Source organism: Nanorana parkeri, unplaced genomic scaffold (genome assembly GCF_000935625.1).
Source record: "Nanorana parkeri isolate BGI_ZX_2015 unplaced genomic scaffold, ASM93562v1 scaffold811, whole genome shotgun sequence".
Classification (NCBI taxonomy): domain Eukaryota; kingdom Metazoa; phylum Chordata; class Amphibia; order Anura; family Dicroglossidae; genus Nanorana; species Nanorana parkeri.
This window is the reverse complement of record NW_017307079.1, coordinates 379,382-394,385: the sequence shown is the minus strand read 5'-3', so window position 1 is coordinate 394,385 and position 15,004 is coordinate 379,382. Positions and strand designations below refer to the sequence as shown.

Genomic DNA, 15,004 nt, shown 5'->3' with positions numbered 1-15,004 from the left:
GCATGTCCTCTGGACCTGCACCTTACTGGCCATTCATGTCACCCCCATTACTATGAATGTTTATTGTCTTACTTCTATCTTACGTTCTACATGTAGGCTTAGTTCACCAGTAAAAAAATTTCCATTACAGTGTTAATGTACCTGTCAAAGCAATCCATTATTTCTGGACCAGGCCCACCAGAGCCACCAGTCACATTGGGAACAAAAACGTTTCCCCAGGATCTATTTAGGCATCCTATGCTATGGTAAAGGCAGGGTGTCCTGACCATTGTCCCATAAGATATCTGGCTTCTGTTGCCACTGACATCATTTGGACGCTCATGTAAAGTCTGCCCACCGATTACAACCCCTGTTCTAAGACACTGCTCCTAGACATTGCTTCTGACCACCCTTTGGACACTGCTTTTGCCCACAGCTCCCACCCACCTCTCTCTCTGGCCCACAGCACTCTCTCCCTTCTTCTCACTGCATGATGCTAAAGGAAGCCAGGAACTTAGGTGCATTTTTTCAATGTTTCCAACAGAGAAGCTACATATAGAAGGTGGCCATGGATAGCTTATGTAGAAAAGATAGGAAGAAAGGCTTCTAATTTTTGTGAAAAGTATAACTCTAGTATAAAAGGTGAACTTAGCCTTTAATGTTATAAATCAAGAATAATTACTTGTTTGTCACCACATCCCTCTCTTTATCAAGTTCTTAAACAAGCTATAACCCGCCGTACCATTTATCTAACGGCACTTTTTCTTCGACTCTGAATATATAATAGATGTATTTTCCCAGCCTTTTCTGCCTGCCACATACGTTATTATTCTCATCTGTTCTCCTGGAAGAAAGCTGAACTACTGGCTTTGCATGTTGCCAGTAAAAAAATCATGCATAATCACCTTCCTAGGGGAAAAAAGGAAAACCTCTAACTTAAAATAGATGTAAATGCTAACTGGATTGGTTTGCTAAAACCCTGAATATTATAAAGAGTTGCCATATATTTTTCCCTATAAAATAAATTTTTCACCTTTTTTTACATCTCAGTGCGGCTGATCTACTCCAGCCTGTTTTAAAGGAGAACTATGGGGTCAGTGCTTTTCCCCATAGTTCTCCCCAGGGTCATGGGAGGACACAAACTAGCGTTCTCCCGTGACCCAACTGAGATTGCCGCAGCCGGACGGATCCCAGCATTACTGTCGAGATCCACCCAGCTGCGTGATTGACAGCTGGCTCTGCCTATCTAGAGGCAGAGCCAACTGTACCCGCCCCCTCCCCCATCCGTTCCGCCAGTCAGCGCTGGAGGAGCGGACAGTGGAGGGGGGAATCCCTGCAGGGAGTCGTGAGTGACAGGCACGGCTCTCTACAGGGACATAACCGAGAAGTGAGCGAGCGACGGTATGTGTTCGCTCACTTCCCGATCTATTGAGCCGACGTGTGACAGTTTCATTATCACATGTCGGCTCCAACTATGGGGCTGAGTGATTTTCACTCACCTCATAGTTCTCCGTCAGCTTCACATCTTTGCACTGGACTGGCTTTGTTTTAGTGGCAACGGTGTACTGTGCATATCCAGTGTCTGTCACCACAGTCTGTTACTCTATATTCTCCATCAGGGGTACATGTGACAATGTGAAAACACAGTAGCACAGATAGGGAGACAATTGTCACCCCATATTAGTGGTGAACAAGGACCTCCTTGGCAGGGTCACAAGGTACTTTTTTAAGCATTTTTTTGTTTTGGAGATATCCTGGTTCTGCACATTTTAGGGTTTTTAGTCTAGCCCAATGTATACCATATTACTTTTTTTTCAGGATAGAATGCACATGGCAAAATATTTGTATTTCCTATGTTTTTATTGGGAAGAAATTGTGAAAGATTTGCACATTTTCGGAAAATGCAAACGCCATGTGTAACTGGAGCCTTACTGCCCTTGGTGCTTTAATTTTACCCTTTGTGAAGTTCTGAAACTCTCAAAGTAGTGGAAAGTTCACGAGCAGATGGGAACAACTCTTATACCGCCAATTCTATATTATGAGGAATAATATTATGAATGTTATTTATTAAGTCAGGTGTTTGTATCTACTTAAGGCAGACTGCCTACAACTGGGACATCATTATACAGCCACTATGAAATCTGTGATGAGCCCAGCAGGATTTACACTCCAGGCAACAATAAAACCTCTCTATGCTTCCTGATTATTAATAGCTTAACAAAACTCTGAAGAGAACCAGGCACAAAGGAGGTTTATGCAAACAAGCAGGATGAAAATGCTTTTGTCAAGTGAAACTATCTGACAAGTCTTCACACAATAACAGGACATGTGTTATACTCAAAATCAATTCAATAATAAGGGTCATCAAATGCATAAAAGTCAGAGTTTTAAACTCATTACCAGGTCTTTGTAAACAGCAGTGGTATTCTTCGGTAGAAAATCAATACAAAGAACAGCAGACTCAGCTGTGATTTGCAGTGGATAGCCAGACTGCAGCTCATGGGATATTTCCCATCGCAGCTTGTGCTCTGCAGTTATGTGGGCAGTACCCTCTCCAAAGGAACAATAAACTACCCATCTATACATCATTAATCTGACTCTGTGCATTCAATCATAATTATTGCTATCATGTGTCCTTTTCTTCAATATCAAGAGCGTGACTGTCTTGATCATTGCCACTGGCCCTGTCTTCATAGCACAAATGCTTCAATTTCACAATGGGTGTTAAAGCTGAACTTTAGGCAAACAGAAAAAAAAAAACATTTATTAACAATAAATGATCGCTGTTTTACTTCATAAAGAATATGTATTTCTCATCATTCCGTTCTCAACTTTACACAGCCCTGTCTAACACAGAATAGCCAGGCTTTCCTCTGCTGCAGTTCACATGTCCCCAACTCCCCGCTCCTCTGTGAGCCCATACAAACAGAAGAAAAGCTGCCCAAACGCCAGATTCCACTGGGATAGTTTATTGAAGCTTGTACCACATCACTGGTGCCCTGCCCAAGGTCCACCCCCTTTGATGCGTTTCTCCACAACTAAGCCCGTGATTGGGTGGAATATCTCAGAGCAGGTGGACCTTGGACGGGACACCGGTGATGTGGTTCAAGCTTCAATAAACTATCCCAGCAGAATCTGTTTGTATCAACAATCATTCTTTTTGTGGTGCTGCCAATGGCATCAAAAGCCCGCCACAGGTACAGTATATTCTTCCCTGTAAGAAATAGTTCTCGGGCTGTTCTCTGGTCACAGATCTTTGTGGCTGCTCATTAGAATGCTCTGTAAAATCAGTGCCATAGGTGTATCCTATTAAAAAAAAAAATGTTAAAATTAAGATTTTATAGTTAATCAAAAAATAGTATAACAAAAGCATATGGAAAGCCAAAACTTTTAATCTAGTTTTGAATAAAGTAGGGAAGGATTAGAATCTCTGCCAAGCTTGTATGCCATGTGTGCCCTCACTGAAGAGATCCACCATTTTTGTTGGTCTTGACCAGCCTTTCTCAACCAGGGTGCCTTTTGGCTTCCTCATGGGGGCCTCGGAATTTTCCAGACTGTCTTACCACACTCTACCATGCTACTGCAGCTGTGCCTCCTGAAGTGATGGTAGAATTCTGATGTGGAGGGGAGACTAATTACTCTGTTGTAAAGAGGGAACTGAGGACTCTTTTGTTAAGGGAGAACTTTGATGTAAAAGGGGTTCCTGATTTAAGAGGGGACTTTAATGTAAAGGGGGAACCCCTACTTTTTCTGTTTGTGCATGGGGTTGCCCCTTTAAAATCCATGACATTTTAGACATGTGCACTTAATAAAAATTTGTTTCAGACGGAACAAATGAAAACTAAAAACATTTTCATTCATTTCGTCATTCATTCATTTCATGAAACAAATTTTTATGCTGTTTCAGCATCGGAGGCAAAGAGCCTCCGAATCCGGAACGGCTCAATAAAACTATATATATTTGTTATTTCAGATTCGGACAAACCACCGAATCAACTGAATTTCGTTGATTTGCAGGTTCATCCGAATCCGAATGCACGTCTAGTACATTTTAGACTGGGGTGCCTCGAGATTTTGTGTGCTTTTAAAGGGTGTGGTGGCTGAAAAAAAGTTGAGAAATGCTGGTCTTGATGACCACTGTCTCCAGTAGAGAAGTTGTTGGAAAATCAAAAATGTTTGAGTTGTCACAGTAACAGCAGGAGAAACCTTCCAATGGGTAACCACTGACCGGTTATGGTGACAACTGTCTGAGGGAGGATATACCTTTACTAAATGACTGTCAGTCATTTTAGTGTCACCCCTCCAATGGTGGAACCCAGGTGCGAGCAGCACCCCCCTTTTGACGCCACTGTACACTGTAATGTGTATTTTCACTTTTGCAACTAAATTGAGAACGCCTATTTTAAATTTGTTCCATGTTCCCAATAACATCACATAAAAAAAAAATGTAGGAGGAGCTGTGAGAAGTTTGTTTTAACCCTGTCTGTACTGTGCTTGCTGATTTCATTATAATTTGTAAAGTACATTTGAACACTGCTTGTCCTAACAAAGGACTAAAAGCCTGGCTTCTGCATTGTATGTTAATAAGAGAAACACATTCCACACATTCCCTGCTGCAACAAAAAATCTCAAAGATAAGAAATATTTTTCAAAAATGATTTTTAGACATGCTGTGTGAATGGAAACACATAACATATAGTGAGGGTTTTCTCAAATTTGGCTGCAAAGGTAGAAATCGGCTTTAGGGCTTGTTCACGTGACGTCCGGATTGTGTCCGGACCAGAACCGTGCGCTCCTGCACCCAAAATGCTTCCAAATGTATTCCTATGTGTTTTATGGGCTACAGTTCTCACGTGCGCAATCCGTACCGGTCCGGACAGAGAAAATACTGCATGTCACATTTGGTCCGGAAACGCACGAACGTGTCAAAAACGCGCCGAAAACGCACTGCACTGCAGCTAACATACAGACAGTTCATTCAAAACAACTTAGTTTGCGCTAGGAGTCGGATTTAAAACACCAGCCGCAACAATGTGTGTTTAAGTGCTTTAAAGAGAAGTGGGTATGTTGCGCTTGGTAAGTGAATCTATTTGGTTTTACTGTGAATAGTGAAAATAGTCACAGTATAGTTCCGTGGTGATTAGTCCAATGTGAAAAATTATTCTGCAACTATGTGAAGTGAATAAAAAGTGCAGGATAAGGTGAGTGATGTCTGTGAAATAATTTAAAAAAAAAAAGTCCATGAGGGATGAAACGTCAAGGAAATTCTTCTCCTACACATCGGATGACCTTTTAGGCTGAGTGCCCTTCACACTCAATTGCTTTTAAATATCCACAATCCTGTAAGTGTGATTAAAAAAATTTTTTGCGTTTAAATAAACCCATTGAGATAATACACTTAGGATTCTCCTTTTCTTTTTTTCTTTTTTCTTCCTTTGTTTCCCATTCATTACAATATTTGTTCGGTCCCGTATCCAACTACACTGGGTGGGTTGGCTCAGCAGCTATAGCGGTGAAGGACGGGTTAATCGGAGGAGAAGCCTTTAAAAAGTTGTTGCAGTGACTCCGTGACGGAGTGAAGAAAAAAATTAGCCTTTAACTTTATATTTATATATACTTTTCTGCTGACTGCTGTTTCCGAAACTTTTTTATTTATAATTTGTACACTTTTTTTTTATTATTATTTCACAGACATCACTCACCTTATCCTGCACTTTATATTCACTTCACATAGTTGCAGAATAATTTTTCACATTGGACTAATCACCACGGAACTATACTGTGACTATTTTCACTATTCACAGTAAAACCAAATAGATTCACTTACCAAGCGCAACATACCCACTTCTCTTTATAACATACAGACAGCCCCACTCCAACAAAAAAAAAAAAAAAATTTTAAAAACTGGAACGCTGTAAAAACGCATCAAAAACGCACTGCACGCATAGCACTGCGTCTGCAGATCCGCACCAGAAAATCGTGTGAACAAGCCATTAAAGTTATTTTGAAATTAACATCTTTAGGATGCTGAAAATATATAATTTTCTTATCAAATTGCAGCATCACTTATATTTCTTTTTGCTTCTCTTCCAAATGCAGGTATTCTTGGCGCCATCAACTGCGGGAATTTAAGCGGGAATATCGCGTGGTGGCTCTTGATTTACGAGGATATGGAGAAACAGATGCTCCTTCTTGCAAAGAGAATTACAAGCTAGACTATATTATTGTGGATGTCAAAGAAATTTTAGACTCTTTAGGTAAGAAAAATGAAACAGCTCCAATGTTTGTAGAATTCTCTATATGTAGAAATATATCACAATTTTTTTTAAGGAAACATTATTTTGAAGAGACCCAGACACCTTGACATTTGTAATAAACTGAATTTTCATTCTTCTTCTTGATTTGCTATAACAGTGCAGCTGTTTAAATGTTTCCCCTCCAGCAGCCAAAAGAGTTTGCCAGTTACTGGGCCGAATATCTGCGTATCTAATATAGACTGTGGCATACGGTGGCAGGGCTGCCATGGCTGACAGATACTCATACACCATATTTCCAACCATCAGTAGCACTTTCTTATGGGTTCTCATTGTAGCTATCCCTGCCAAATGTGTGCATTTTAGTTAGCGGAATAGTGTATTTTGTACTTACAGTTCACCCACTCTGGGTCCTGGATAGCACTACTTTTCTAAACTTGTTTCTATGTGTACTGGCATATATGGTGTGGCTAGCTATGGCATCTTACCTTGTTGGTATGATACTGAGGCTAGCCAATAAACTAGAAAAAGAGGAAGGTGGCACAAAAGTGTAAATCTGGCTTTTGTCAGTTATTATTTCTGTACTGAACTGAAGTAGAAGAGACAAGTAAGCCTTCATGGGGGATTCACATTGCTGCCAACAGAGATAATACAACTGGAATTAAAGCACATGCACCTTTTTCCCTATGAAATAAGGCTGCACTATTAAACAACTTAGGAGTGAAGATTCAGATCCTTACTAATGCCCATTTCCCACTGGTCCTCTGTAAGTCCTGTTTGCCATGTTATCCCATTTACACCTTTTAATACCACTTTACAATTCTGGTCTTTTCAAGAAACATCATTTATCCAGCTGCTACCTAATGATGAGATGTGGTGACTAAAGGTACGGAGGTTCAATTTTTTTTGCAAGCAACTTAAAGATAGAAAACCCTTAAATATTTTAACAAATCTTTTTTTCTGATTCAGAGGAGGAATTGTGCTTAGTAATTTTTTGCACAGTCCTGTACCTTGTAAAATCAGTGACATTTAAATGGTAAAAGGTAGGGATGCACCGATACTGATACTAGTATTGGTATCAGTGCCAATGCCGAGTATTTGGGCGACTACTCCTACTCGCCCAAATGCTCCGATGCCTAGCCCTATACTTGAGCTTCCGGTATCAAGAAGCCGGGCAGCAAGTCATTACACGCAGCCCAGGCTTCCTGATTGGCCAGCTTCTCAACCAATGAAGCCGGGCAACACGTCATTACACGACGCCCGGCTTCCTGATTGGCCAGAAAGCCTGCTCCATGCTTTCTCATCACGTGGTGGACGAGGGAGCCTGGAGATGGCTACCCTGCTAATCGGGAAACTGGGTGGCGAGTCTTTACACGCCGCACGGCTTCATGGCTAACCAGGAAGCCAGCTGGTGAGTCATTACCCACCACCTGGCTTCCTTAATGGGACTTCCGGTATCGGTATTCGGTTTCGGCGCGTACCGGAAAAAAAATATTGGTACTCGTACTTGATACCAAAAAATCAGTATCGATGCATCCCTAGTAATAAGGTAACGGAAGCATACATTAACAGAAATACATTTTAGCAGCTGTAAGCTCTATGTTCTGTAATATCCTTAGTTGAAGTCACCAGGGCCAAATCCATAAGAACAGAAGTCATGATGGTTGATGTTCACATCATACCTGACCTGGATCCTTCCCCATAGAGTGTGCCCAATGGTTACATATTGCAGTACATGGATCTCAAGTGCACTGTCTTAAACAAAATGGCAAAAATTAGCTATCAGTTCTAAGATTGCCTAAATTGTTTAGACCTGACTAACGGAATAGTGCCTTATACTGGCTGCATATCATTTGGAGGGGAAAAGGTACTGAAATGGTCCAATCAAATTATAGCTGTCATACTTCAAATGTGCCAATTTATACATGAGCATATCTAAACCTATATGTGTTCCAAGCCAGTGACTCAAAAAAATACTAAAGCCAAAGCATTAGCATGATAGCTAGGCAACCAGAGTTTCTAGAAAGAGGGCAGCATTGGCAACCTACAGATCCCTTCAAAATATGCAAGTTGCCTGAATGTCACATTAACCATCTGGGTTTAGTACTTTATGAATCACTGACTGTCAGGGAGGTAGTGGACCCTCTCTGTCACCAGGCGAATGCAGGTCCTAGAGAGGGCTGATGTGCAAGTTCTAAGAAACCACCCAGTGCTCACCTGAGTACCCCAGAAGATGGGCTTTGCTGTGGCAGGCGCACAGAATCGGCAGGGAAAGCTGTGGTCAAACAGGTACAAGGATCATTGAGACATAGGCAAAATGATAGGATAGCAAGGATCGTTGAGAATCGGGCAGAAATCAAAAATGGGTATCAAAAATTGAACAAAGATCATGGGTCCTAAAGTCTAGGTAGAGATACACAGAGAAGTCTTTTCTAAGGCAACTCCAAAGTGTACTGAGCAGGTTTAAATAGCTATTCCGGACATGATCTCAGAGGATGGGTCCATCAGCACTTCTTGCTACGAGCAAGCGGGGGAGTGCGCATATATCTTAACACACAGACTCAAAATTATTATTATACAGGATTTATATAGCGCCAACAGTTTGTGCAGCGCTTTACAATATAAGGAAGACATTACAATCACAATACAATTCAAGACAAGATGGTAAGGAGGGCCCTGCCCCTGAGGGCTTATAATCTAAAAGGGAGGGACACGTGGTACATGAGGAGGTAGCTGTCTGGGGATGAATTGTTTGAGAACGTGATGGTTGAGTGGTTAGGTTGAGGTGGGATAGGCTTCCCAGAAGAGATGAGTCTTAAGGGATCGCCTAAAGGCAGTCAGAGTGGGAGACAGACGGACAGGTTGGGGTAAAGAGTTCCAGAGGATGGGAGAGACTCTAGTGATGTCCTGGAGGCAAGCATGGGAGGAGTTGACGAGGGAGCTGGAAAACAGAAGGTCTTTTGAAGAGCGGAGAGGGCGGATAGGATAAAACTTTGAGACAAGGTTTGAGATATAGCCGGGGGCAGAGTTGTGGATGGCAAAAGACATATGGCAGTTTTCTGTGGATTTAGAAAGCTATTTCACAGATGAACAGGAATCAAGTATGGAACATAGATGTAAAACACCAAATTGATACTATCAAATATCAGTTACAACATAAACAGCTGTGGAGTGACAGAGGCTGATTCTAAATACAGCAAACTGTGACACTACTTCCCCCCTTGTAGCCTCTCCCTTGTGGGGTGGGAAATTGGCAGTGAAAGAAAGATTTTCAGTAACCCAAGAATGTTCCTCCATAACCCACTGTACCAGGTAAATTGACCTCTGGATGTTCTAGTATCCAAAAATGTCCTCCAATTTGTACTACTCTTTAGCATCTATGGAAATGGAACCTGAATATGTAATGGTGCAGTTAAGCACTACAGGTTTTACCAGAGAGACATGGAATCTATTGTGAATGCAAAGAGAAGGTGGCAGTTTAAATTTGTAGGTGACTGGTTTAATGTGGGCCAACACACTGAAGGTAACAATGAAATGAGGAACAAACTTAAAGGACAGCATCCTCGAATGGATGTGCTTTGTGGAGAACCAGACCCTAAAGAAAGATCTATAGAGACACCTTACACTTTTTATTAGCCCATTTCTTGTAACATGACGAGGTCCACTGCAGAGTTAAGCAAGTTTCTTCCCAAAGCTGATTCAGGTTAGCTCTAGCAAAAGATGCTGTGGGAGCTTCAGAGGTCCTTGCTATCAGAGAGGGAACTCTAGAATAAAAACCAGTGGAAATGTAGAAGGGGTGGTGTCCAGAGGACCCACATACCGAATCTGAATCTGATTTATTTACTTAATTTGGCCATTGGATTATGGATGATAAGCCAATGAAAAATCCAGATCTCCAGAAGATGAGAGGGCACCCTCCCGAAATATGAAGTAAACTGCATTCCCCATCTGAGACAAAATATGAGGGCAGGCAGTAGAGCCTGAAAATCTTTTTAAAGAATATCTGGGTACGTTTACAAGCAGAAGGAAGGCCATTCAATGGAATGAAGTGTGCCATTTTTGAGCACCGGTCGGCGATGACCAAAGTTGACCAAGCTGCCCCAAGCAAGCATCAGGCAGATCTATTGCTCTCGTGTGATCTGAATACTGGATATTATGGACTGAACACAATGACAAATACTTGATCTCACTGAAAAAGTTTGTAGGATTTGCGTTTATAAAAAATTATGAACATATTATTTAAAGTGAACCAGCGGAGGAAGTCAAGCCTATGAAAAGGCTAGAGTTTCATTATCTGGCCAAGGTTGTTGGTTTTAACAGGTTTAGGGGGTGCTACAGATTCTGATTAAGATTTTCACCTAAAAATATAAAACATACTAATAACAATGTTGCTGGTTATGTTAAAAGGTTTACATGATAAAGAAACAAGTCCTGTGCTTAAAGGTGGTGGCATAGGAACAGGGTAAACAGAGCCTCTGGTTGCATTTGAGACCCTGTATCGTGACTCTGCCCAATCATGGCTCTACATTTGTACTGAGCCCTGATTGGCACAGTCTTGCACCTGACCTGCGGTCAGGTGCAGGACTGTAGCCGTTTACCGCTTTCGGACGCCGCAGTGCATTGTGGGATGTGCTGGGGTCGAACAGACCGCGGACATCCCATAATGTTCGGCGTTCGGCGAACGCTAGAACATGCAGCCCATCCTTACTCCTGAGTGGTCCATATAGCCTATGTAGGTCATATTCAAAACCTTCTCCATGGCCATCACCTTGTGCAAGTATGTAGCTTAACCAATTCTCCTACAGGATATGGAGTGTCTGAGCTAGTTGTTCACTGTACACATCATGAAAATCACTGTAGTAGCGTGGCAGCCCGTCTGCCCCAACCTGCATTAGAGGAACCACCAGATAACATGTCTCCTTACAGTAACTAGACTGAAACTGTAGGGTACCCTTTCCCCAGAGTAGAGTAGGTTGATGGAGACTTAACCAAGGAAGACCCAGAACTACCGGAAACAGAGGTGAGGGAATAATATCAAAGGATAGATACTCAGTGTGTCCCCCGGTGCATGTCTTGAGTAGCGGTTGTGTTTGACTACAGATGGGACCCGAGACAGAGCATGAACCACCAATAAAACTCACTGACAACGGAGTATGCTTTTTAACGTGAGGAATTTTATTTTGTGTGACCATCCGGAGGTCAATTAAGTTGCCCAGGCTCCTGTATCTACCATGGCATCAATACGTCTCCTCTCATGGTCCCATTGTAAGGTGAGAGAAACACATGTTTAAAAACTGGTTGGAGAAACTGGTGGTGTCATCTTACAAATATGAGAGACATTACCTTCTGCGTTCCGTTTAGCGAGTGGGCATGAGTCAACAGTGTGAGCCGGAGAGGCATAGTAGAGGCACAAGTTCCTTGTGCGTCGTCTCATCCTTTCTCCCGACATCAGGGGACCCCTGAATAGTTCCTACCTCCATAGGTTCCTACCTAGTTGGGGGAGTCGGTCTGCGGGGTGACTCTGAGCAACCCATCCAGCGTTCGGACCTTCGCTCTCTTAGCCTGCGGTCGATAGTAATGGAACGTTGTACGAGTTCGTCTAGGGAGGAAGGGAGATCTGCTCGAGCGATCTCGTCCTTAATGGACTCAGAGAGACCAAGGCGGAATTGATTACGCAGGCTGATGTCGTTCAACTGAGTCTCTCTGGCCCACCGCTTAAATTCAGCGATAAAGTCCTCCACTGGTCTCCTGCCCTGCTTTAAACTACGTATAGCGTTTTCTGCTGTTAACTGTTTGCTGGTATCCTCGTACAAGAGGGACATGGCGTCCAGCAAATGTTGAAAGGAGTCTAGTAAAGGGTCTTCTGCTTCCAAATATGTGTTTGCCCAAGCACGGGGCTCCCCCTTGAGGTAGGAGATTGTGGTGAGAACCTTCACGTGATCATTAGGGTAGGTTCTTGGGCGTACATCAAACATCAATCTGCAAGCATTTATGAATTCCCTGTACCTCTTGCGATCTCCCGAGAAGGGTTCAGGGGGGTTGACTTTTGGTTCGGGACCCTCTCTTGGTGCAGCTGCACGTTCATTAACCAATTCCCTTAGGGATTGGTTCTGTAGCTGGAGCTCTTGGACAGTCTGGGTGAGAGTCTTCATGGTTTGGATGAGGGCTACAATATGTCCAGTGAGTTCCGCTGGATCCATGACTGGTTCCACAATGCTGTCACGTACCCCCTAATCCTCTAAGTTGTGGATCTCAACTGCGAAAGGTATATAGGACGGACCTTATCCCGCTTTATACAGAGAGAAACAGCTATTCAGGCTTAAACCCCTGGCGTTACTCTGACTGTACGGAGAGTTAGGGGTTTCAGCATCGTCTGCCGTATTCTCAATTAAATTAGGTTAAGGGTGGCCTATTACTTCATAGGCCACAGTTAATGGTCTCTGTGACAACAGAGGAGTACGATATATATGGAGTTTAGTACTGAGCAAAGCCTGGGAATGACGGTAACCCGCTGGGGAAGACAAGCAATCAAGTATACAATCCCTGGTTATTGGTCTGATCTCTGGAGAGAGTAAAAGTCACTTTAAGCTGGTTGTAACAGAGTGTAATTGCTAATTACCTTGACAGAGTACTTGCGGTTTGGAGATCCAGATCCAGGTATGGAGGAGTGCTGGCCGTGAGGAGGAGGTCCCAGGCAGTGTGGTTCCCAGCTTGCAGGAGTTGTCCAGGTGTGATGCAGGTAAGTAGAGACGTCGGGGGGCTGCAGGGCGATAAGTCCTGAATTGTGGAACGCCGTGTCAGCCTCACGACTGTGTTTAAATAGCCTGCGGCTACTGGGTGGGGCGCAAGGAACGCCCGGCGGCTTCCGCGTTCCAACCTGGAACACAACGCGTCACATCCCACTGGACGGAGCCGTAGAGACTCTCTCCCTTGCGCCACGCTCCAGCGTGGATGCAAACGGCGCGGCGCGGAAGCTCGGTAGTTCTTACAATCAGTCCAATTTGTGTTCCTTTATACCTAACTCTCCATAATATGTCAGTATGTATAGTTTTATGTCCAGGGACCTAATGATAAAATAAAATGATCCCTAATATTTGACTACCTAAGGAATTTACAACCCACATATTATGATACTTCAAGAAACACAGCTAATCTAATGTCTCTTTCAAACCTAGTCTTATCATATTACCTTGCTTCCCAACTGATATACTGTTTATATTGTGGGGGTATAGCTCGAATGGGGGATCACCTTCCCTGCGAAAAACAGTCCAGGCAGCAAAGTTATTTTTCTCTCTCTGAACATCTTATGCTAATCTTTTGTTAATATAATTTACAGATAAACTTTTCAAAATGAAATCTCAATTCTATGTTATTAAAAATCTTTAAGAAGGCAGCTATTCTCCCAACAACCCTTTCTGGAATAACTCACAAATTCATGAACTTATGAACATGGACATCCATGGGAGTTAAATTTTTTAAAATTTTCTGTAACTTGCGGCGCAGCCATAATAACAACGCAGACATGGTTTTAACTGAACATCTTTATTGTACAACAATGCAACATTATCTGCATCAAGATGTGAACCTTTGTAATTTCTGAAACGTTTCATAAAAATCTATTTCAAGTGAAAAAAAAAAGTTTCTTGCCGTTGCAAGAACAATACCACTGTCGGGAGCGTCCGCGGGCAAGCAGCACGGAGGGAACCCGCTGGCAGGAAGCAGCCTAAAAAGTCCGGAGGCAAGGTAACAAAAGGGCAATCCAAAGGGGTAGTCGAGCGCAATCCAAGGTCGAGGCAGGCAGCAAGGGTCAGAGGCGATAGTCGGTCCAGGGTCGGTACACGGGAAGTCAGCAGAGGGTTCAGGTAACAGGCAGCAAGGCACATAGGAGGAGAGCTTCGTATGTCACACCAAGAGGTGGAATAACTCAGCACTGAGCCAGGGCTCTGGCGAGGTTTTTATAGCCAGGGGGTGTGAGTCCGCCCCCTGGTCTTCGAGGCGACCAGGAGGCCTCCCTTCCCGAGGGCCAATGGCAGGCGAAAGGCGTGTGTGTGTGTGGGCTGGGGAACCTCCCCCAGCAAGGCCACAACTGAAGCTCAAACAGGTGCATGTGCGTTGCGAGCACGGCCCCGGGATGCGCACGCAGCCTGTGTACTGCGCACGTGCACCCGGCGCGTAGCTCGCGCACGCGTAGTGGCCGCCGGAGCGTCCGTGGGTCTGCCAGGCTGAAGGGAGGTCTGTACCCTATGCCGTACCCTCTGACCTCGTGGGGGGGCGACACCCCTGGCATCCTGACAACCACCTCCCACGTTCATGGTTTTGCGTTCGCTCAGCCCACATCCAATTTGGTGGAGAAGAAGTTTCAATTACAACCACACACATTGAAAAACTGCATATAAAGAAAGATGATTAAAAAAAACAGTTATGTCATCCAAAGTCGAGATGATTTGGTGTTTCCATCACCTTTACTATACAGCTGTAAGATTATATAAGATGGGAAAGATGTAAATAAATAAAATTAATATAACAAATAACTTTGAGTAAGCACCATAAATACCCAGGCAATTTCCTCCATATGACTTGGGGATGCACTGAACCTAAACCATTCTGGAATCAATTGATGGAGTTAATTTCCAATCTCCTAGATATCCCCTATATTTGTAATTCAGCTGTCTGTCTTTAGGTTATCCTATCATATAATAAAAGGTAAGAAAAACAGTGTGACAAGTTAGTCCATGCTTGCCTGGTATAACCAAGAGCTTGTCCAGCTGGT

The 15,004-nt window shown here is 43.2% G+C and overlaps 1 protein-coding gene across 1 annotated transcript in view; it reads left to right on the top strand.

Moving 5' to 3' along the window:
* Nucleotides 1–15,004, top strand: part of EPHX4 (epoxide hydrolase 4) — a 59,112-nt gene that overhangs the window by 25,097 nt on the left and 19,011 nt on the right. The window contains exon 3 of the mRNA XM_018565080.1: nt 6,080–6,237. Coding sequence (XP_018420582.1) covers nt 6,080–6,237 — 158 coding nt within the window. The remainder of the gene's footprint in view (nt 1–6,079; nt 6,238–15,004) is intronic.